The following is a 25,750-nucleotide window of genomic DNA, read 5'->3' as shown; positions in this document are numbered from 1 at the left end:
GGTATTAAGGGCGGTAAACGTGTCACTGCTGTACGTTAGGCGACAGGCAATTGGCCTAAGTTTCCCTTCACGGGGTTCTAAATAGCTATTTCCGCTCGGAATATCTAGATTCGTTGTTCTCTTTCCCTGTCCCCGCTCCACCAGATTGAAAGACCTCCACATTTCTCATTCTCAACGCATAATAATCCAATGATCCTTTGAAATCCGTTTCCTAACCCTCTTTAATATTAATTATTAGAGACATGAGCTTAACAAAGCATCCGTTAAAGGCATACTCAGAAGAGAGTAAATAACCTGCTAAAAATTAATTGAACTACGACGGCTTGACTAGAAATGATTCTCCTAGTTACACTCATGTTCATAAAAAACAGAACACCTTGAAAGAATAGAAATAGGAAGTTCATATTGACAGGGCATGTGCATTAGTATGTTCTGAGGAAATGATTAGCATTTGAACCATGTCGGCCCTCGGGTTATAAATTACAACTAAAAAGGACTATCTCGACATATTATTTCAAAATGCACAAATAGGTGATTCCTCAATTTGGTAGTTCCCATCCAAGTATGAAAATTGGTTTTAGGTATTCTTACACAACATACACCGCAACATCCGAGTCGGGCTTGAGCCGTCACTATTTGCTAATGCTAGCTAATGCATAGTTGCATTCCGGTGCTGTGTGCTGATGCTGATATAACTGACGGTAATGTGTGTTCGAGACATCACTTTAAAGATGTGCACGAAGTTTAGAAGTTTCTTCACATCCGTTTACGTGATCAAAATTCAAACATTTCCTTCGTAAGTTGTTGGCAGTGAATGTTATTGATCGTCTTTCTCAAAATGAATAAAGTAGACAAGCCTGCAAAATTGAGACTGTTGAAAAATCGCTTGAAATAATCATTTCAACTGATGTATATATAAAGAACTTGGTGTGCTGATTTGAAATATGACCACCGTTTCACTCCCTTGCGTTGTGATTTTGCACAGTTAATGGGAGAATATGAAACATATATGAATATACCAATACCAATAGCCTCCGTGGCTCAGGCGGCCTCTCATCGCTGGATACCGTGATTGAAATCCCGGTCACTCCATGTGAGATTTGTGCTGGACAAAGCGGAGGCGGGACAGGTTTTTCTCAGAGTACTCCGTTTTTCCCTGTCAGCTTTCATTCCAGCAACACTCTGCATTATCATTTCATAGCATTTATCACTCATTAATAAATCCCCTTGGGAGTGGCGACCCCATTGTAATAACAGCCTATATACGTTTCATTCATCACATCCCTGACCCGGTCAATGACTGAAAAACAGGTTGTAGGTTTTCATATGAATATACCAAGGGTAGAGAAATGTACCGGTACCTGCAAAAGCAAGCTAATTTTCTTTTGCCAGAAAACCGTCCCTAACACTTAAATTACCTCTATAAATGCCCGTCAAAGCTGCTCCTGATGTTTCTCTTCTTGTAAGCAGCCTATGTTTACCATATCAGTCAAAGGTCTAGTTATAACTGGTCTCGAAAGGGAAGAAAAGTCTACTGTAATTCAGAACATTCAGATGTGTATAATCAACATTTGGCTTCGTTAATAATATTCAGCATATCCGTAGGAATTGCAATTGATAATAATCGTTTTCGAATAAACGGTAGTGAGCGACGGAAAATTGAAATTATGTTCGCCGACTTTCATCTGAAAGCTTTATGTATCAAGCATCTGAATTCGTACACAGTCACTGTAGTTTAGTGAAATTGCTCCGCTAGAATGTGCGATATTCAGTAAGCACTGCAGGGTTGTCGTTACGCTGTGTAACGTTCAGACAGTTGACACACGAGCCGCTTTGCTCCTCTGGGCTCCGTTTGATGGCTTCGTAAGGCGGCACATTGAGCATGCAAGGCTCCTGCTGCTTCTTGTTCTCAGTACGGCTTCACTACCACTCTCCCTCTTTTCTGACCCTTTCCTATCTTGCATTCTGATTTGTAACTGTACATCTATCAAATGAAGAGTTTTCACAAGAATACAGCCACAGTTTTTGTGCGAAATTACCATTAGTTAGCCTAAGATATTTAAATCCGAAACAATACAGCGTTCTGGAAAAATAAAAAGTTAAAGTTTATATTAATGATCTCCAAAATAATTGTACAACATAGCCTAGGACCCGTCCAGTAGAACTTCACTTTCGTTTCTAGATATCAGTGCAGTTAGAATGTTGAATCTGATAGATTGTATCACTTAAGAATTTCTGCAACCTAGTCCATGATTATGATTAGGCTTATTATTTTGTTTCAACCCCCGATGCGTTACGATTACACAACTTACATAACTTTCTCAAGTTCTCTCTTACCTCTTTCGCCCGTACTCCTCCTAGGTTTACCCTAATTTCATGTTGTCTTAGTAATAATAATAATAATAATAATAGCCGGGCTGATTAGCTCAGGCGGTAGAGCGCTGACCTTCTGAGCCCAACTTGGCAGGTTCGATCCCGGCTCACTACGGTGTTATTTGAACGTGCTCAAATACGTCAACATCGTGTCAGTAGATTTAATGGCAGGTAAAAGAACTCTTGTGGGACAAAATTACAGCACCTCGGCGTCTCCAAAAACCATAACAATTCGTTACTGGGACGTAAAACCAATAATAATTGTAATAATAATATTTTAAGCGACGTTTTTGTAAAATTCTAAACAATAGAGTGGCTTTCACGAGGCTGAGTGAATTCCATTCCAGACGTTTATGCAAAGCGCGATTAGCAATCCTAACTAGGACCTCGGAATGTCAGTCGTATTATCTACAAGTAAGAGCGAGTGGTAGATTGATTACAAAAACATACATTAAGGATTTGGTTGATAGCTGAAATACGCGTGTTTTCTCACTAGGTTTTGCAGTGTATATTAAAACAACGACATGAATGAGCAAAATGTTAATTTTAAATCGATTTGCAAACTATCAACTCATTAAACATATACATGATTATTGCCATTCTTCTCTTTTTCACTTAATATGATTTGATTACTCTTTCTAATTATTCACAAGTTCGTGCGTAACACTGGTTGTGAATGAATTCGTCAATGTAGCAAGACATCATTTCAGGCAGTTTAATTACGGAATCTCTTCCGTGTTGTATTCATTCCAGAAAAGTTTGCTGGTGTACATTCAGCGTAATGTTTTAGTGGATTGTTTCATTAATAGCATTTAGAACACTATATTTTAGTTTGTAGAACAAATTCTGCACAGCTACATGAAATAATAGGGTCAAGATAGTGAATATATTCCGCTGCTCGTGACGGCATAAGAGACTGGTCTTTCTCTCTTATATAGCGAAGTACTTTCTCCCGTCATCCATTGCGTTTGGTCACGCCAGGCCGCGCAAGTGGGACGAGCTCTGCAACAGCTGATTACTGTGGGCTTTGACAGCTTGTCGCAATGTCTGTATAAAGGAACAGGCATGAGGAATTCTGGCACAGGAATGCTTCCAAAACGGACATTCCTTAATATTGTTACATGAAGCTGCGCGAAACCTTTGTTACTAACCTAAACCTCTATTTTATTAGGGAATAATTGCTTCTATAAGTGATACAGTACTTCAGTAGTAATTGTTTTTCAAAGATTTCTTTCTGTCAATGTTAATATTATCTATGGAAATATCTTTGAAACCGTCCTTAGAACAATCTATCAAGTAATGATTATGTTATATCTTATCATTGATGTAAATTTATCATATTTATGATTAGTAAGGAAAGATTCAATGACACGTAGGATAGCGCCTCACATATAATATGCCTATACAGAATATTTTGAGAGTATCAGTGTTGTGCGCCACCCCTTTTAAATATCCACAAGTTGTCACGTTCCGAAACTTGGAGATACTTGAAGAATGTCATGCTTCTGATCTCCAAATACGTTCATTTGCTCTTAATTGAATTTGTTAACTTCCTTGTCTATTAGTACTGTAGGGCCTACTTTCTTTGCCAGTTGTGGCATGCAAAGTTTATTGTGTCTTGGTAGAGTGTAATTAATTATTTTTGCTATTATCTTTAACTGTGGGGAATTCCATTTGTCAGACCTTTACTAAATCTCCAAATGTGAGATCGTTTCTGTGATTACTGTTTTGTTGTTGTATATTCTGTTAATGGTCAAAATCTATTAAGCTGTTCCATCGAATTCTGGTATATTCTTTAAATCATAAATTCGTTATGTTTATGTACAGTAGAGAAAGAAGTAGGCTACAAGTTTTACTGCCATTCACTTTCAGTTTGCAGAAGTTATTCGTCAACGTTATTTAGTGGAATCTTACTGTGTTGTTAATGTGCGGTTATCCTTACAACAAAGAAAGCGGTGTTTTCAATGATGGTAGCGAACTGGATCAAGGTCTCCTATGTAGGGTCACCGGACCTCTTATCAGCATGGCCTCCTGTATTGCTCCATAAGTCCGCTAACGGTAGTCATGCCAACCTTGCTCTAGTATAGGCTACAGTTCTAGAGGCAAGTTGGTAATAACCTTGTGCTACCAACACCGCCCAAGGGCAGAAGGAAAAGGTGCCTTTCTTGTCAGTATTTAGTTCGGCTGCACTTTGAAAAATCCTGATTAATAAATTCTTGCGTAGCGACTAGAGAGCTGGTGAAAATAAGCTGTTACTCTAAATATACCTAATAGAGGTGCGGAGTGCTGGGCGTTAAGGAAATTAGAGAGCTTATGAGGATAGTAGGTAGAAGGAATGAGGACATTCGGGAAGAAAATGAGATTCGCAAGTACTCGTATTATCAACAAAGTTAGACAGAAAATAATCTCCTGGCGCGGTCATTTGCCAAGAAGGGAGGAAGGACACTTGCTCAGCAGAGTAGCGGTGGAGCAAAGGGAAGAAAGACGAGGCCGCGGAAGACCTAAACTGACCTTGGACCGGAAGATCGAAATGGATATAGCAGAACTCCAGCTCAGCGCTGAGGATGCCCAGACAGGATGCTAAGCAAACGTCGCTGTCGCGTCGCCGACCCCACATAACGGACAAGGTGCGTGAGAAGAAGAAGAAGAAGGCGTAGAGAACCGTCGTCCAAGTGGCTCCAAGTTCGATCTCTAGCTCTGCAGGAATGTAAGCTATTTCGAAGATCTAGAGTAATAAGGACTCAGCCTCGCAAAGATTTCTGAGGAAATATTTTCTCCGAGAGCAAATTGTTCGTTAATTTCTTTAAGAAACATACTTTCCCGCCATAAATGCCTATCTCTTGTTAATTATATCGTCAGTAATACCAACAATGAACGTATACTTCAGTTTAGATGTTACATTTGACACGTCGGAAGAACCTTCGCGATTTTCCTAGTAGCCCATGTCGAATACATTGGTCAGCAATATTAAGGTAAAGATATCATCATGGCATCTCTAGAAATTATTATTATTACGATGTTTCTTTCATCCACCCGTTAAGAACGTATCTTTTCTCTTCTACCGGGAGTGTCTCGATGAGCCATGTCTACTCAAGCAAGACTTACGCTACGGGCACGCTCGTGGCCTCTATGAGGCGATCGGAGAACTAACTAGGCTTCGCGCGTATTGTCTGTGATCTTTGCAGCAGACTCACTTATTTTTTAAATGTTATTTTGCCTGTATCAAGATGATGATAGAATAATCACTCTAAAAATTAGAGTAATAGTTCAGTCAGTCCGGACCTTGGAGCCTTTTCTTATTAATACCTCACGTGTAATGGATCTTTTTTCCATGTTTCACCTGCACACTACTTCAAGCAATGTTGTGTTATTGTAGCGTCACATATGAAGTCTTTTGAGTGGTAATCTGGTGAGTGTGTTTTTTTCTATTTTGTGTAAATAGTACTTACTAAGAGCTGCAGCGAAAGGAGCACCCTGAGAGTTCCCGGTTGCTGCAGTGGCTTATTGAGACCACTCTACAACCACTTGCTTTCTAAATTTGAAATTTTCAAACTGGATTAGAAAATATATAAACCTGTATTTGGATGTACACTCTTCATACTGAATCTCGAAGAATAAGGAGAGACGAAATTGGTATTGTAGAACCGAAAACATGTATTTGTTGTCCAGAAATATTATCAAGTATAGCGGAACACCCGCAGAACATGATACATTTTACAATATGGATTTTCTTCCTACCCTGCTGCTACTCGTTCTTTATTTCTCTTTGAAGGACTTTTCTAAAAGGGAGGGTGAAGGGCATTATGCGTCTTCCATTGTTGTTGATTTCAAGAAAGAAATTCTACGTGATAAGTTCATTTTTCTCAGAGAACCTGCGGTATATCAGGGATGCATATTACCGAATTCTAGTGAAACACTGTATTAATATTGCAAAAACTCATGTTACGGGTAGAGAAAGAGAATGATGCAAGTTAAAAACTGGGTCATCCTTAATATCCACGTGGTAATAAAATAACTGTTGATATCAGTGTGATACGTATGTTGTGCGCAGTAATTTAGGCGTTGGGAACCGAAGTCTCTTAGATGCCGTTTTATTAGAGGTAATTGCCAGAAAAACAGGAGGAATGTTATTTAGCAAGGTAAAGCTAACATAGTGAGCTTGCAGTTGCGATCAACAGTATTCTGGAAGAAGGAAGTCAGCTCCCGGACGAAACTATCTCTTACATCGGTCTGTTTTCAGACCAATGTCGCTTTCTGGGAGTGAAAGCTCGGTAGATTCAAGATATATTATTCATAAGTTAGAAGTGACTGATATGAAAGTAGCGAGAATGATCGCTGGTACAAACAAGTGGAAACAACGGCAGACTCGGGATGGAAGAAGAGGTATAAATTAGGAATGAACTCTATGGATGAAGCTGTATGCATAATAAACCGGCTTCGGTGGAAGGGTCATGTGACACGAATGGAGGAGGATAGGTTACCTAGAACTCTGTTACGGAGGGTAAAACGACGAAGGTTAGGCTCATTTTCTAATGATTTAAAAATATGAGGTATAGAACTGAACGAGGCCACAGAACAAGTTACAAATAGAGGATTGTGGTGGCGGTTAGTAAATTCACAGAGGCTTGCAGAAAGGAGAAGTTCTTGTTTTCTGATAGTTTTTATTCATTGCGTCGTCTGTTATCAGTAGAGGAGTGAAGTCATGTGTCAAGTTGTTCAGCTGTGTTCAGATATGTGAACTGCTTTTTATCTCATTTGTTTGCACCATTTAACAAGAAGTATTGCTTTCATCATTTTGTTATATCATTTGTGATGGTCTTTTGTTGTGAACGTTCACCTTTCAAATTACGATTATAGGATGTCAGGATAGCATCTAATAGCAACAATGAAGGCGCACGTAGAGCCTATAAAGACGTAGATATTCTCCGCAATTTATCTAATTAGCATTATGAATGGAGGTCTTTGATCATCCGAGAAAGTTACAGAGAGTAAAGACAGTGAACCTATGTTGCGATGTATATATTCTGATTTACTTGTAATCTGCATATAGATGATATATTTAAATTTATTTTAAATGTTGCTAAAAGAGAGGTAATAATATAATCTTATCTTGAAAGTTACCATTTGTGTGTTCCCCAATTGGGATGACATACGGTTATTAGGTTGGCAGTGAGGCATATTTTTCTTTGTGTTGTTGTGGCACAGTGTCATCTGTGTTGAGCGGCTTTTTTACGCGCCATTCCAAGTTTTCATTGTAGTTTACAGTTGTGTGGTAAGAATTGAATTCAAGTTATATGTATTTCCGTTCCTAGTGGGCCATGGACAACGGAGCACCGTAACGTGTTAAAGTTCACCGTTATTTACCGGTAATTGATTATATTATAACCGTGCTCATCAGCAGTTTTGACATTTTCGTCCTAATTTATTTATAATAATGGAGGGCCTAATTATATCTAATCCGGCTAGGTCACTGTGTTATTGCTTCGACCTTTCTATTACCATTACAATTCTCAGTGAAGTAAATGTGATACATTTTCTGTCTCATTTCCGTAGAGAGAGAGAAAATCCACAAGGGATAGGTGCCGTAGAACAAGGGATGTCGTACGGTAGCAGCATCAAAGTAATAACATTTTGTAATGCCTTTTTTTCACACAGTATTTTTTTAGGATTTATCCTCGACAATGAATACTTTATTTTTCCTCACAAATACCATGTAAATAGTGATTTACGCTTGACAGTGAATTCTACACACACACACACACACACACACACACACACACACACACACACACACACACACACACAAAACGATCTTTAGTTGTGTAGATTTCTCTTGCTCGCTGTGTAGCGTAACATGGCATCCCAGGTTGCTGCGGCTTTCATGGCCAGCTGTGTGTGGAGGGGACTGTTAGAGGCCAGGCCGCCTTCTCACCTGACTGACTGGTGCTGAACTGTTTCCGGTGAACCAAGCGTGTGTGACCTTAGCCTGAACTATCCCGAGCCGTACTTGCTGCTTTCTTGACACTCTGATTTTATTTCCTGTTTTCCAAAACAGTGTATAACTTAACGTCACATTACGCTTATTTTCTGGGGCAGGCACTAATGTATATTTAGCTTGATTTTACGCCCTGATGCTCTTCCTGACGCCAACCCTTTTGGGGATGTATTCAAAATTAGGGGTTTATGTGGCGGTTTGTAGTGTGATGTGTTGTATGCAAATTTGTATAAGACGATCAGAAACACACAGCACTCACACTGGAGGAATAGACCAAACGCGGCTAAAGTCTCCGGCTCGGCCGGAAATCGAACCCGGTGTCTTGTGAACCTAAGGCCACTACGCTGATCATTCAGCCAAGGAGCCGGACGGTTGAGCATTGGCCTCTTGTAAAAATGGTTAAATACGGAAAACAAAATTCAGGTTCGAACCCACCATCTCCCGAATACAAGTACGTGACACGAACCGCTCAGACAACTTGGTCGATCTTTTACTCGTGTATCTTACGTTGCTACCTTTGTTGTCGAGAACTAGTTTTTTCAGTGCACTATCTTCTGGTATGGACTAAATTAAGTTATTTTGTTACTTCCTCTTAGTCTTATCCTTGGCTTTGACAGTATGAAAGTGATTGAGGTATGAGCGATGCTACTGTAGTAACACCATTCTTTATGCAGCCAGTCTGTTATGTTTGGTGTGAAAAGGACGCTCATATGGTTGATTGGAACATGCATATCAGTGGGGTTGGTACACTGTTATAGGTTATAGGCCTGGCTAGCTTCCAGCTCGGCGAGGAAAGCAGCGGGGAAACTACCTCACTCATTGATGCTTTCACGGCCCATATCGTGTCTACCTCACTCCTCGTTTCCCTGGTAAACATCTTCAGCGACACCTAGGCCATCTGCGACAGCTGAGTACTCGCCTTTGAAGATCCAACCAGCCTTGGGGACGAGTACTCAACATACATATTACGTTCGTAAATGTACATTGAAGTGCTTTTGAATTTGCGTAGAGATGACGATGGGAACATGTGGCCTGATTGAGGTCCATGGTCGACCTGCGCGTCTGGTTGTGTTCGCCGGCGTAGAACCTACTCCTGCCGGATAACACCAAGGGTCTGCTGAAGGCTTAACGCCTCCATTCGACGGACGAATCACCGTATGAGGACTGCGGCGATGTTGTGGCATTGAACCCAAACTTTTTTTGTGGGGGCGAGGGCATGCAATCTAGAGACCCGCCGGCCAATATTCTGATGGTAAATACTGTATGTTTTTCTATCAACGGGATTAGAACCAGTCAGTGACCACAACTGTTTGATTTTAATTTACGGCTAACATTGCCCTTCTAAGTATGAAATTCACATCTGCAATACAGATGAGTTACGACTATTTGCGTTTATTAGAAATAATGAATATAGTCCGTTTTGACATCAACTTGGACTCCGACGTCACCCGTATTTTAGCTAGATTGTTTTCTGCAAGCATGGGAAGCCACAACAATTACTAAGACTCAAGTGTCTCAGACATGTAGCAGCTTTAAAATTTGTCTCAGTTTAAACAGCACGAGACGAGAGAAGCCCGCGGTTAATTTGCATTATCCTCTAGCGACTTTAACCTGGATTAGCATCCCTCTCTCCCTCCTCCGCCCTCTCTCTTGTGTGTAGAGGGGGAACTGGATTTAATGTAAGGTTGTAACCAGGTTTGTATGCGGCCCGAATTTTGTAGAATATTGGATTGCTTAGCTGCTACACACACGCGTCCTGGCGGTCGCTTTCCCAACGATAGAAGGGAACAAAAGCGCAGTGCATCTCACGCATTCAACCTGACAAGAGAAGTAAAAGGATTATTTAAATATATTTTTAGGAGAGTATTTTTTGTTATTGCCTGTACCGAGTACAAAAAATCCGGATGTGTACGAACGCGCATCTATTTAATGTATTTAATTTCATTTTTTCACTACCTCACATTATATTTTTCAAATGTATTCATCTCATTATTGGATATTTAGTGTGTGTGTGTGTTTTAATGCAGTGTGGTGAAGCTTGTTCGCGTGCATAGAACTGGTCCATGAAATTTATTCCTGTTTTATAAATTACGTACATGTATTTTAAAAGAGCAAAAAGGAGAAAAGAAAACACGCAGAAGAGAATAGCTGTGCTGTGGTCTTTTTTTAGAAATATTATCTGTTATAAAGAAATATTAGCATGCATGTAATAGGGAAGTCGTATATTAAAAAAAAGAGGAACGATGTAACGAAGCTGTTTGTTTTGAAGAACTGTGTGTTGTATATCTCGTTAACTTGGTTGAGCAAGGTCGTCGTCAGTCTATGCCGTCCGATTTACTCTGTTACAGGTACCGTCGCCATAAGACCTTTCTGTCGGTGCGACGTAAAGCAAATTAAAAAAAAGAGCTTTCACAGGAATATACCTGTCAAAAAATACTCAAACAGTTAAGCAAACATTGTTTTACAAGTGGTGAACGTACTATTGAGGATGAGGTTCTGTTCAATTAGAAGTAACTTGGTGTATGGATTCATTGCCCATTAATGTAAAGTCCTGAAGGCATGTTCGCTTTATCGGAGGCTCCCGGGTATATCAACAATAAATTCAAAGTTGTACGCATTTATTTTTTTACTTGTATTAAAACTGGAGCTGCAAACTACTAATTATCCAATGTAAACCAAATATCTAACTAGATAGGGCCTATGCATTGTGTTTTACGCTATTTGTACGCCCTTCTCGTAAGGAGATGTAGTCTTATAAAAACTCTGTTAGAGTCTTATAAAAACTCTGTTAGAGAAACCCTTTGTCCAACTCGTTGGCTGAATGGTCAGCGTACTGCCTTTCGGTTCAGAGGGTCCCGGGTTCGATTCCCGGCCGGGTGGAAATTTGAATCGCTTCTGATGAATTCTTCTGGCGCGTGAACTGGGTGTTTGTGTACGTCGCAACGCTCTCCTCTTCATATTCAGACAATACATCACACTTCCAACCACCACAGAACCACGCAGTAGTGATTACATCCCTCCATATTGTGCGACACAGTTCGCACCCGCGACCCCACAGGTGTGGGGAAAAAGCAGCAGAAAAGAAGAAACCCTTTCGTAGAAAATGTATAAACGTTTTTGAGGTATTGTCTGCATTGTATATCGGCTTTTTCTTATTCCAGCTGTTATTGTTTGCTGTCTTCCACCAGTAACGTAGACGAGTGTTAAAATTATAACAAAACTCAATGATGTAATTATGAATGAAAATCCACAGCCTGTTTCCAGTCATTCGACCGGGTCAGGAATGGAATGAATAAAGCCCCCCATATAGCGGCGAGGATAGGAAATGTGCCGACTGCCGAAGCCTGTCGCACTCCTCTGGGGCAATAATAAATGACTCAAGATGAAATGAAATGTTATATATTGTACAATTGATTGGAAAATCAAATTTCCTTTCATTTGCGGTGCACGATTACGAAAATAAATTATTTTTTGCTGCAAATTGTTCAATGGCCCACAATTGCCATTAATTGCGGGAGAAAGTGAATTTCTCAATACCGTATTCACTATGTACCGCTAGACCACAGTGAAGCCATTTAGAGAAAAAGCCCTCTTCCCATTGACCTCACGGGCACGTCACTTCCTGTCTTTGTTCTGGCACACTCAACCAACCACTCTCAATCGAGACCTATTAGTTCATGTTTAATATGGGTTCTGATGTATCAGTAGAAGAATTATAAGATGCATCTACCAGATATGGTATAACTAGATAAATACCTCACATAGGAAGAATATTTTTCTCTCTCCGAGAAACTTGTGCTGTATTGCTGTAGTTTATATTTAAAAATCGTTTTTGATCGCCATGGTCGTTTAATTGCTGATCAAGTTGTTATTTCGAACTACCACAAATTTTTTGAATTGCATCTTTTTTTTGCAAGTTGCTTTACGTCGCACCGACACAGATAGGTCTTACGGCGACGATGGGACAGGAAAGGGCTAGGAGTGGGAAGGAAGCGGCCGTGGCCGTAATTAAGGTACAGCCCCAGCATTTACCTGGTGTGAAAATGGGAAACCACGGAATTGTTGCATATCTCTTCACATTATTCTACATACTGAAATAATATGTAAGAATCATACGTCATCGTCCTTGCTCTCAGTTTCTTTTCTAGAGATCAAATCTCTCCTTTTTCACTCTAATTAGTGTGGGAAGAAGGTTCGAAACCTTCCTGCCTTTCACGAGAACATGAATTGGTCCTTTTGGTTCACCTCCATATGATGTCTACTCATTGCTGAAATCACTGCCATTGAACTCTGCAATTAGCGATCAGGAACGATTTCTGAGTTGGTCTATTACCATCGCTCTTACTCACTGGACACCGGTTATTATCTGGCAAGAATTCACACACACCAAGTATACGGCGCTTATGACCAGGCATTCCAAGCTCCGTAGAAGAAACAGTTCTCTCACTTATGCTTTCTGAGACCCGCATTTGAAGATTGATGAACTCTACTCGCATTCCTAGCTGATTTCGTTCCGCAATTTGATGAAACTACATCATTCACAGATCCGAGGTTAGAAACCCTGTACGAGCATTGGCTAATCAGAATATGGTTTCCTCAGTTTCTCTTATTTTCGAGGAAAATACTGAAGACTGAACACCCATACACTTGACTACTGCTATAGAACTGACAGTAATCAAACGTAGGAGACCAGTAGCGTGTGCTGTTGATCGAATCATTCGTTTACAATCTGTTAGTGTAAGTTATCATATACTGTATCTCTGCTTTTAACTGGAAAGTCTAGTACTAAAGGCAAGTGAAAATTTAATGTTAACGTTTGGAACGCCTTTCTGGGGAATATTAAACATGAATAGATGGGTACGAGATGAATTCGGTTTCCTGCAGTTCTGTGGAAAGTGAAAAATAATACAATTTTGAGGAAAGTGGATGTTTATGAGTTCATCGTTCAGCCGAATCGGTCTTACGAAGTAAGGCTTGTGTGGATATACATTTTGTTTGTGACCGATAATCTAGCTGAGCGATCAGACGACGTATTTTGTGAGTGTCGCTGGCTTCTCCCCCACACATACCGCAATCTAGAGCCACGGCTCTTCTCGCCTGGCTTTGCCTTCTGCAGTAACGTTATGTAGCGCGCGGGCGCACACAAGGCAAATAGTCTCTATAGAAGGGCCCATGAATAATGTATGGCGAGACGAGAAGAGGAACGTCTTTCTGTCTCTCTCTGTGCTGTTATTAGTGTCTGTACGTTTTCTCTCTCTCTCCACTATGATATATAATATCGTAAGGGTCTTGTGATCCTCCACCCATTGTACGAGTTTCCTTTACCTCGTTTGTTTACATACTCAAACCTAATTCCTAAAATTACTCCCATTCAGTTAGAGGGGATATAGCCCATTGTAAGAAGTGCGCATTCAGATTGTTTGATATGAGTATATCCGTTTGAGGTTTTTATAATACCCATCACGGTTACAGTGCATTTCTAACTAGGAAACACTTTTACACACATGCCAACCTTCTCGGCACTGTCGTATTATATATTTTGAAACTTGCATAAGAAAATTTGACTGTTATTTAATAGCACTAAATATTTCCCTTTTATGTTTCAGGTGGAGACCGTAAGACCCCAAGTGAAGAGGCCAAGAAATCCATCGCTCCCCCCAGGATGAAGTCGGGTGGCGGAGCGTTGGTGGATCAGCATAATAGTGGGAGTGGAGATGATTTGTTCTCTTCCTCTTCTACTAGTTCACGAGTGTATGGCAATGGCGGCAGCACTGGTGGATTTGTCACCAAACTGCGTCCCACCATGATAAGTGCCAAGTACCGCCTGAAAGAAGAACGGCGCAAAGTGCTCAAGATCTCAATCAATAAGTTGCGTAAGATTGAGGACCCTGAGAGTTCTCTTAGGCGATCTGTGCTCATCAACAACACAATGAAAAGGCTGCAACGAGAAGCTCGTGAAGAGAAGCTTCAGAAACAATATCCTAATAGGTGTTTCAGTAGTAACACATCTCGTCAGAATGGCACCCCTTCCTCTGTTGTAAACGACAGTAACTCTCTTCTTCCTTCTGCTGCCACTGAAGCCAACAAGGAGAATGCCTCACCTTTCACTGTGTCTGACTTCGAGAACGATCACAAACCTTCTTCTCAGCAAGTTGAGGATGCCGTTCCTCAAAAGCCTGCTTCCCAGCTTGTTGTTTGTGATGAAACCATCGACGAATTAGTGGATGTTACCGGGGAAGTGGGCGAGGACAGTAACGGCAGTGTTTCATCTTCTACCATCTCTTCAACAGTATCTTCAACAACGTCATCTAGTAGCAAGAAACGTACGTTCGATGAAGTGGAAGACTGTGATGTTCACGATGTCCTAAGTCAGTTCTACATGCCACCAACACCCAGGATGCTGACTTCTATTGACGATACTGACGATGAAGATGAGGATGTCAATGTTGTAGATATTGATATTGTGACACCTGACATGACCTTATCCTCAGCACTACAGTCTAGTGGCGTACTCACCCCTGAACAACCGAGTAAGCGGCCTCGACTATCCGCTGAAGATGTGGACAGTTCTTCCTCTCTCGACCTTGACATTTCACTTTCTTCAGCTCTGAGTTCTGCTACTGTTGATAGCAATGGACAAGATGTTTCATCCAAACGGCCGAGGTTTGATAGTGAGGACAATGACGACGAAGTGAACGTTGTGGATATCGAAATGTCCTTACCTTCATCATTGCAAACTGATGATTGTGAGAGCAGTAAATCAGTGGATAGGTTTGTCGAAGAGCAGGAGTGTGATAGGTTGTGTAGGACAATTGATTCCACAACACAGCAATCGTCCCGATCATCGGAACCCTCCCTTTCTCATCCTCCGTCCTCCCACCCTCTTTCTTGTGAATCCGAAGAGACTGACGATATCGAAGTTGTTCTCGAAGACAGTGAGGATGTTGAAAGGAGACTCTTTCTGTGTAGTAACGCAAATAGGACAAGATCATCTCCGTCATCCGTTCATATAGAGGAAGAGAGACCAACGATCGATTCATGTTGGAGATCTCAACAAACCTCAACCGATCAGTGTACGACAGTGGACTCTCACCCGCTCAGGTTTGATATCAGTGATAGCAACAAGAATGTGATGTCACCGTGTGGTAATTTCTGTTTGGGTAACAACAACAATAACAACAATGCTATGGTGTTGGATACGACAGAACATCAGTACTCTTGCGGTCATTCGTCCATTTTCGGTGAGATCCAGTCCGTAGTGTATCATAGTTTGATAGCTTCTCTTGAGTCGTAGCGAGTGAATGATACAAAACACGACCACTCCAACCGAAAATGGAGGAATAACCGTTCGTAAAATTTCGTTTAATGTAGTTTTAAATATCTTCCCTGTATAAACGCGTTACTCACTTGGACTTCGGTCGGTTCCTGAAGAAACAAAATGAATTATTTAAAAACCTCGAATTATAAAAAAAAAGTATGGAGAAAGTATATGAGAGTATTTTGAAGTTACATAAATCTAGTTGCCTGCACACTGTGTGAAATTATATGAAGTTATAGTTTTACATGCAACTTTTTTTGTTCGACTTTTTAAATTCTGTTGTACTATTGCTTTCTACAAGCAATATAAAAGCACAGCAGAATTGTAAGAAACTGTTACATATTATTTTTATGTAAAAATAGAAAAAGAAGTAAGAAGGCATCAAAGCAGATGACAGCTTTGTTGGATTTTTACATTGTTGGTCCAAAATATATACAGACTATTTCGGTTAAGAATGTTGAGGCTGTTTCCTCGAAAATTTACTTAAGGCAAGTGGTCCACAATTAAGGAGGAAACTGAAGTGACATAAAATTTCAATGTTATATATAGAGTTTAAATTGAAAAGAAATGTATATTAACATAGTTATGTATATAAATTTAGATATTGCATGTATATGAATTACACAAACATACAGTACACTACAAAGTTATTCCCATTTTTAAAATGTCTGGAAAACAGTTTTAGATGTGTAAAGGGAAAGAAAAATGAATTATTCTAAAAACAAACTTGTGTTTTGCAAGTATTTTGTATGGAGAGGGTGATAAGAGAAGAGAGTGTATCTAATGGTAATGCATGAATATGCAAATGAAATGTATGTTTCTGCCCAGTGGAAAAGTGTAATCTGCCTTTGTTACTAGCACTCTACCCCCAATGTACTACACTGTGTTCCATGATGTGGCAAGAAAGAGGATGGCCAAGTCTTTATTTGTTTATTGGAAATGCCCTTCAAATATAGCCTACATATATAATTACCAGATTTGATGTCAGCTCTGATTTTGAAAACGGGAGTTACTTTTTAGCACATTAAAATCATGCAAAGAATATTTGCCAGTCATTGAAATTGAAATTTTTGTTGGAAGTCAAATTTGATATTGGAGGTCACTTGAGGTCATTGTATTGAACTTGTAATTTATACTTTTAAATGTAAGATACTGACTTCAAAATGTGGAAGTGTTTATTAGAAAAAATTAAAAATTCATTTGTAATAACTTTACATAATTGGGAACAAGCCATTTCTTTGTACGGAGGCGTCAAAAATGAACAAATTTGTTGGCACATTCAGGAAGGCCTAAATGTAGTATTCACGTACAATATTAGTAACACAGTAAAGTTGAGTTATATCATGAAGGAGGAGGTTCCAGAAGGCAGTTGTATGACCTGCCTGAAGGATGAGCACAACACTGTAATTATGTTAGATACTGGATTTTATAGCACGTTCTTTGGAGGGTAAATGCCTGAATATGAAGAGTTTATTTGTTTTCATGAGAGAATTTGATTTAGAGGTAGTGATTGTTGTTTTAAGAGGAACTACAACTTTTGATTTAATGAAAAACAAATTCCCATTTTTGTGTGCTGTTTAAGTTTTAAAGAAATTTGGCGCAATTTTATTATTTAATTAATTCATTGTGGAGGAAAAAGTATGTTATAATTCTTCCATTGATGATGTTATGACCTACATTTTGCCAAAAGGTACAGGATCAGTAATTCTCCACATTTTCTCCAAAACTCAATCAAACTTCTCAAAAAGTTTTATCCTTCAGTTTTACAACGGACCTTTTCAGAACTCCAAATACTGTATCCTAGTTTCTCATTTTTTTCGTCCCTTCAAGGGAGGCTTATCTAAATAAGTAAGCATGCACATTTTCGATGTTTGTCTGCCTGAATAGGGAACTTAACAGTGTCCAATACCAAAGTAATAAATTTTAGATGTAAAGTCACACAGACACTTATCTACATGAATTCTGCATTTCCGAGACACTGGTAGATTATTTCAATAATGATGCAGAATAGAGAAGGAAACAAATAAGCTCTTAACTCCATTCAGATGTTAGATATACCAGTAGATACTTCTTTGCGTTGCATCTCCAAACACCATAAAAATTAAACCAATAACATTATTTACTTCCTTGCATATTTCAAAGTGCTAATTTTGTTGATGTCTTGGTAAGGCTTAACAAATACCGAATTTGTATACTGGTGAATTTTTGGAATATAAATTGGTTTGTACTCCAAAATTCAACTCTTTCTTTCTTGTTCATTTTTAAGTGAAACACAGTATAATTACAGTTAACTGACCAATTGGTAGAAACTGCTGAGAAAATGTTATAAATGGAATAGCTGGTCCAACACATTGTAATATTTACATACCAAGTCATTGTGTTTTTACAGACAACCTGAAATTAAGGTTTGGTTAACTTATCTCAAGATAATTACTGGTTTTATTTGAACTTTACCAAATTGGAACAAAATAATGGGCAGTTTATTTTACGTTGGCATTACCAAAGTGTGATACTATACATATTTTCTGTGTTTATATCTTGCATGATTTTTCAATTTTTTTTCTGTTGTCAAAATTTTAAAAACAAAGTATTATGAGGAATGAAGGAAAAATTTGAGTCTTTTGATAGTACTTTTTACAAAGCTCTGATTGATGATTAATGAAAAAAATCTTATTTATTGCATTTGTGGTACTGGAGTAATGAATAAATTGCATGCAGAATTTTTGTTGTATAATTAAGCATATGGTATGGCAATCTGAAAAACAATTTTGCTCACAGAGAATGACAATTTAAATTTAATTCTACACACAGCCTATGGTTAAATTCGCTGGCATACATGTGACATGGAAATTGTAAAGACTTGATCCGTTTGTATTCCAAAATCTTTGCCGGGAGAATATATTAGTTCCCTTGTGAAATAAATTATCATAGGATTTAATTCCAAATGAATTTTTCATTGTTGGGCTTATAATGAAATCGGAAATGAACGTAACAATTATTGTACTTAGAGATTACTTTGACATATTTTATGTGCCTGCAGTTATTCATAATGTTTGCAAAAGCTTCGAAATCGACTACATTGTCAAACTTGTGAAAATTATTGTCTTCAGAGACAATCTATTTTAAGTTGAATAAATAAAACATACTCATTTTCATATAAGTATTGTTACGACTTACCTTCAAAAATATGCAGGTTTAACCTATAAAAAAACGAGGAAAATTGAATGGCTAATGAAACATTCTGATAGGTTTATTTTCAGTTGTTTGGGGAAAATTGGGTTGATTTATTTAACCACCGAGCTCTGATATGAACTAGGGTTAGCGGCCTTGTTACCTAATCAGAAAATCAAAGAACTTACATATTTTTCGCTTTGTATTGACTAAGGTACTTAATAAAGCAGTTTAGAATTGAACATTAATGGATTGATCATAGTTCTCTCCCTTGCTTATTTGTATAATCATAACAGTAAAAGACCACCATTATTTGATGATTTTCAGTTCAAAATTTTCCTCAATTCTTATATGATTTATCTCGTAATTATTTCACTATTATTGACATTGAACGAATTGTTCTGTTTTGTTATCGACTTCTCTGTTCCATTCAAACAAATTCAAGTATTCACGTGTCACATCGGTTGGAGTATATCTTACACTCAATCAGTACATATGTTACTGTACCCATATTAAAACAAACACCCTCTAGGAGAATATAAAAGATTTCTGTAAGTGCCAGTTGAAACATAACTGTAATTTTCTTTTCATCATGAGTTTGAATTTAAAAAGGAGAAATGAAAAGAGTTCGTTTGAAGTTATATAAAAGGAAGATACAATTTGACGATGTAAAGTGTTAAAATTAAGCTCTTTGTAGCATATATCAATCCTGTTATTTGCAACAGTTCGTTTGATCACGTATTTCATAAAGGGAGATAAACCTAGCACATGTGAGGTATTTATATTTCAAGTACCTTGATAGAACGGCACTTTGACGGCAAGAGGTAGAGATAGCTGTTTTAATGGCTGATGGCAGGCTGGGATTGATCTTTTACTGTTTTAGGAAAGTTATGTTGTTGATCTTTGCAAAGTCGTAAACCTATATCCAGTTAGTTGAAAAAATTCTACGGAAACTCGCCTTATTAATTCCGCGAACGCCAAGTGGATTCATACTGGGCGTTAAAAACATCGTACTTATGTTTCCATTATGCTGTTTCATCAAACGAACGTCTCCAGCTTCTCAATCATGACTTCACGTATATATATATAAAATGACACTACAGCCCTGATGAGCCTTAGCCTACCGAGCGACCGCTGCTGAGTCCAGAGGTCTGCAAATTGCGAGGTGCCACGTGGTCAGTGCAACGAATCCTCTCGGCTGTCATTCTTAGCTTTCTAGACCGCGGCCGTTATCTCTCCGTCAATAGCTCCTTAGTTGTAACCATGAAAGCTGAGTGAACCTCAGGTACAGGTAAAAATCTCTGACCTGCTCAGGAATCAAACCCGCGGCTTCCGGTTAAGAGGCATTCACGCTACCCCTAGATTGCGGGGCCGGCACTTCACGTATTGTTGTGCATATGCAGTGGAGGCCCTACACTACTCATGATTGTTAGTCCGCTTGATCTTGCAACTAACGCCCTGTTTGGCTTTTAATCAAACACTTCCCGCTACTCATAGGGGAATTGTCTGAATAGTCCCGATTAAGGGCACCAGCTCTTCTGAAACTTCCTTCGTCTCTATATATTTTCTAAAATAATTTATGGATCACATCGTGTCTAAAATCTGGAAAAATTACGAAGGTTGTCCCCACTTTCATCACCATAGTGGATATCCAAAATATACCTTTGAATAATTGATGGTATTTGTCATTCTGTCGTCATCTTACTGGGACTGGTACTTCGATGGAATGCTGTTAACACATTTTCCACAATCCTACAACTTCTTTAATAATTGAATTCTGTTTGTTTAAGTCTTTTGTCTATCGCTGCTTTTAAGAGTTTTTCTGTAGAACTGCATGTAAAATTGAACCTACTCTTGTATCCTAAACAGTAGTAATAATAATAATAATAATAATAATAATAATAATCTAAGGAAAACTCCTTTCCGAAACGGCGTTCCTGTTCAACTAAACTGCAGAATATATTATTTTTCAGTTCGCAATCATCCATTATTTTAGTGCAAATCTCCATCTGTTTACTAAGTATCTTCGACAGTTATCATAAACTCATTGTTTGAGAGGTTTGATAAAACTTTGATTTAAGTTAATCCCGCCGAAATTCACTGTTTTTCAACATGCTTTAATTTGCGTGGGTGTCGTATTATTAGATCGGAAGTTCTACTTTTAAATCGTTGATATACTGTATGTTGGTTAATAGCAGGAATTTGTATATTTAAATGGCGAATTCATAACTGTCGTACATTAGTTTATTCATTCTTATTAGTCTGTGGAAAATAGAAACATCAGTGTTTAATGGTGGGTCAATAAAGGGGAAAGATGCAAAGATGTTCTGTTAAGTACTCTAAACCACAGATTACTGCCTCTAATGGTCAGGAACCGTCACAGTTACTTAGTTCAGTATGTTGATTCACAGTAGCATTGTTCAGTTGATAATTCCGTGTGAATTACTATCAGTCAAGTTTCAAAGTTCCTACTGATTGCATTATTTTAGAAATATATTAGACGAATGATGTTTTCTCAAATATTCACAATTACTGCCATCGTTCAGTATATTTAACAAGTTGCTGAGAATATTGAAGATAGATTGAAAGTACAGGTAGCAGTAATGTTACCCCTTCAGAAACTCGTCAAGGTGTTAAGTCACTATTGAATAATAGACTGATTAGATGTTGTGGGCAAACGGTTATATCAAACTGAATCTGGAAATCGTCTTGGTTATTTGTTTAATATTACAGAAGTCACCTTCACATGTAATGTAATTGATGATTTCCTCATGTGTTCATGTTTGATTTATTTTTTATGAACCTAAGTAAGCATAAAATCTAAACGAACACAATTCTTTATTTTTATAAGAACATCTTTTTGCTAGGGGCTTTACGTCGCACCGACACAGATAGGTCTTATGGCGACGATGGGATAGGAAAGGCCTATGAGTTGGAAGGAAGTGGCCGTGGCCATAAGGTACAGCCCCAGCATTTGCCTGGTGTGAAAATGGGAAACCACGGAAAACCATCTTCAGGGCTGCCGATAGTGGGATTCGAACCTACTATCTCCCGGATGCAAGCTCACAGCCGCGCGCCTCTACGCGCACGGCCAACTCGCCCGGTGATGAACATCGTGGACCACCGATTTCTTTAAAAGATTTTAAACGATGGTCCTTGTACTTCCGTTGTTTCATACTATAATCAAATATTTTGTTCTTTTGCACACCATTAAGTGCAAAACATATCCCCTGAAATTCCGTTTTTTAAACTTGAAAACTATCCTAATCATTCAGAGGCAAATAATCCGTTTAGTATTCAGTTTAGTACCAAAATCGCGCATTGTTGATATACCTTTAAAACAGGAAACTCTCCAGAAATGTCAAGTATTAAACCATTCTCTTTCAAAGACTTGTCATTAATATTTAAAGTTGAAACTATACATAAATGTAGAATGAAGGTCCTTAAAACCAAAAAGTTATTTTAGGAATTCTCTGTTAAAAATGCTTTATTTAAATTTAAATATAAGTTTGGTGTCATGTGTGACCAATTATTTGAACATTTTAAACTTCGTTATAGATTTTTCTCGAGATAAATGTAAAGTTGAGATAAACACAGGAAAATACGCTTTTTATCAACAGTTAGAGTTTCAATGATTTATTACTCCCTATAAGTACAATTAAAAGACCGAGGCAAAATCAGGACAGGTCTTGACAACTTCCACCTTTTAAAACGTAGGAATCCTAGGTAGTGAATAAAGTCGTGTTGAGAACATTTGGTTTTGAAAATGGATATTTGTACCGTTGTTTATTAAATCATTGAATGTGTTAATGCAGCAACTCTTGTGAGGAAAATTATTTCAAATACCTTTTTTAATATTGGAAATTTTAAATAAGTCATATATCTCTCTTCCCTGCCCTCTCTAGCTCTCTCTCCTTTCTGTGTGATTCTGCGCTTTTAATAGCCGCTTTTCAGAAGTAGATGATTGCCAGCGCATACATAGAAGGACAAAGAGGGAATTGTACAAAACATCCCAAATAATAATTGGTGGAGATATAAATGCAGATTATTATTATTATTATTATTATTATTATTATTATTATTATTATTATTATTATTATTATATAGTTCGGCATTTTGCAAGAAAAATCAAATTGAAAAAAATAATACAAGTGCCTTTTTTGATAATGATATTAGGGGGAACAAGACATGACATGATATTTTGCGACCATTTAATGATATGGGCTATTACTAAAGCCATCATATAATTCATCGCCCTCTTTGTCTTTCATGAGAAAAAATGATGTATATTGCTTTTGTAGAAATTGTCAAAGATCACCATAATTTTTTAAATAACAATTAGAGGCATGAAAGAAACATTTTTAAAAATGTATTTCAAGTGTATTGCAAAAACAAAAGTCCATTCTGGTTGAAAATGATTTTTGAGCAGAGAGATGTCTGTTGATAGTCTATTATTTAAAAAAGTTGAAAAATTGCAGTTAATCGGCAAATCTATTTTCTCGTAACAAAACTACTCAACAGAGTAATAAAATAACGCATCTTAAAATGGAATGTTCTTCCTCCAGAATGGAAAACTAAATATAGAATCTATCCCGATTTCTGAATCTATATTGTAAGATGAATAGTAGATGGATGTACTTGACCGTATTTAAACACATGCTAAAGTTTCTCTCACATTTTTATATCAGGAATATTTTTACGATTCAACACTAATGTATTGTTTCTTTGCTACACAATTGACAAGTTATGTATTATTTCATTGAGAAAAGAAAACTTTTCATCTTTTATCATAATTGTTAATTGCTAATGGACATTCGTGACAGAAGAAGAAATAAGATCCAGATTGTTTCTCAGAATTCTTTTTAAAAGGGATTGAGTGAAAATATTTATTTCATTCATATATTATCATTTTCACAAATCTTCACCCCAATGCAGCTATCATGGAAATAAAACGACACTGGCCTGATCAAACGGTTTTAAGATTCTGTGGTTCTATTGTTCAACGGCTTCAAGGATCACTTGAAGTCTGTAAGCAAAGAAAATGTATAGTTTTTCAGTTTTTAAATATATATACTATATTATGTATCTATAATTATGTATAATCAGTTATGAACATACTCTTGTTTCTAAGCACAAATGTTCTAAAAGTTTTTTCCTAACTCTAAGAGAAGATAAACAGCGCACAAAATGATGTAAAATAAAGGTAGGACTGATACGATACAATATTGCCTTTTTCTTTCTGATGATGAAATATCGTCATGCATATTTTTGTAGCGATAACTGAAGTAAGATTGAAGAAGACAGAACGTGTTTATCTTCTCTTACTAACATTTTCCTGGGTTGTGACGACAAAAATGTATTTATTGCAGTATATTGTATTGATTATTATATTTCTTTTAACTTAACATGGGCATAGGGAGAAATAAGAAGCTTATTATATTCGTAAAAAGATTATAATAATTACCGTTATTTATTAGCAGTACTTTTTTCCTGATTTTATCAGCATACAAACATCATGACTGTATTCCTAAGCGGACTTGATGTTCTTTTTTTTTATTTAAAAAAGGCATCTTCGCTTTCACGAGTTTAGTAACTAATAGCATTGTTAGTTCCTTGTGAATTGACTACAATCTATACATATAAAACAGGTGACAAATTCAAATTTATCTTGAGGTAATGAAACCTAAGTTCTGATAATCAAGTCCATACATTTAAGTTTGGGCAAAAACTTCCAAACCCCCTTTTGTCTTATGAGACAAAATAGGACTAATGGCAATTTCAGTTATTTCCAAGTCTTGAAATCCATTAATTACGACTTACATACTGATCTTGAATGCGACTAAACTGAAATTAACAAAGGAATGTAATAGAAAAAGTACTTCTTCCTCCGTTATGTCTCCTGAAACAATGTACCATCTACACATCATGCATACATACAAGCTTGAATTTTTTATTTTATCATATAAATATTATATATACATACATACTATTTACTCCTAGAGATGTGTTATGTACCAAATTGTGTGGTTACCGACGAATAAAAAAAAAACGTCAAAAATAAAAGTACCTGAAAAATATAGAAATAATTGTTCTTTTTAAATTCCTCTACACTTTCCTATTCCTAGCAGTCATTTTCATAGGATATTCATCGGAGGTATTTTGTGATACTAATTGAAGATGGTTTGAAATTTAATAATGTAACTGTGTTAGTTACAATAAGTATGCTTCATAATAAAAAACCGAGGAACTGTTTTAAGTCCTGTAAATTTTTACTATCATTATCACAGAGTATCTACGATTCACCTACAAAAGGAAAATTAGTGTAGTAATTTGGTGGTTGATGGTGGTATACTACAAAGAAGTCGTAAGTAAGGAAAGAAAATCATTACATATCATGCAATAAGTGTACACCTACTAAAGTAATGTGAAGAAATGAGAAAATCAAGAGTAAATTTGCGTGGATGAGAAGGATATTTATAGAAATGAAGTGGAAGTATTAAGTTTCTAAACAGGAAATGTAGCAAATCAAAGAGAGTAATACAATTATGTGCTATAATTTGACATATTGCGAGATGAAATCAAAAGGAGTCCAAACAGGCGATACTTCTAATAAAAGGGGAATGAATGAGACAATATAAATACATGCTACTTAGATATTCTGGAACGGCAATGCGCCATATTCGTCGAACATATACAAGTAAGTTATATATTTTAAAAAGTATTAGGGTGGCAGTAGGACGGGCAAGGAAGCAGTCATGGTCTTAAATGAGGTACAGCCCCAGAATTTGTTTGGTGTGAAAATGGTCAGGTCTCTCTCAGAGCTGCGCGACTCATGCCAAGCAGTCCTCTAGCTCTGTGGTTTCTTCTGAGTTATCATGGTAAGTATTGATGAT

The 25,750-nt window shown here is 37.6% G+C and overlaps 1 protein-coding gene across 1 annotated transcript in view; it reads left to right on the top strand.

The window, feature by feature from the left end:
- The window catches only part of LOC136883148 (uncharacterized), a 60,524-nt gene extending 35,592 nt beyond the window's left edge, over window positions 1-24,932 (top strand). Inside the window, exon 2 of the mRNA XM_067155330.2 lies at window positions 13,975-24,932. Within this exon, the coding sequence (XP_067011431.2) occupies window positions 14,031-15,662 (1,632 nt within the window). The 5' untranslated portion in view covers window positions 13,975-14,030 and the 3' untranslated portion in view covers window positions 15,663-24,932. The remainder of the gene's footprint in view (window positions 1-13,974) is intronic.
- The last annotated feature ends 818 nt before the right edge of the window (window positions 24,933-25,750 follow it).

This window comes from Anabrus simplex, chromosome 11 (assembly GCF_040414725.1).
Source record: "Anabrus simplex isolate iqAnaSimp1 chromosome 11, ASM4041472v1, whole genome shotgun sequence".
NCBI classification, from domain to species: Eukaryota; Metazoa; Arthropoda; class Insecta; order Orthoptera; family Tettigoniidae; genus Anabrus; species Anabrus simplex.
This window is presented reverse-complemented; position numbering and strand designations above follow the sequence as displayed.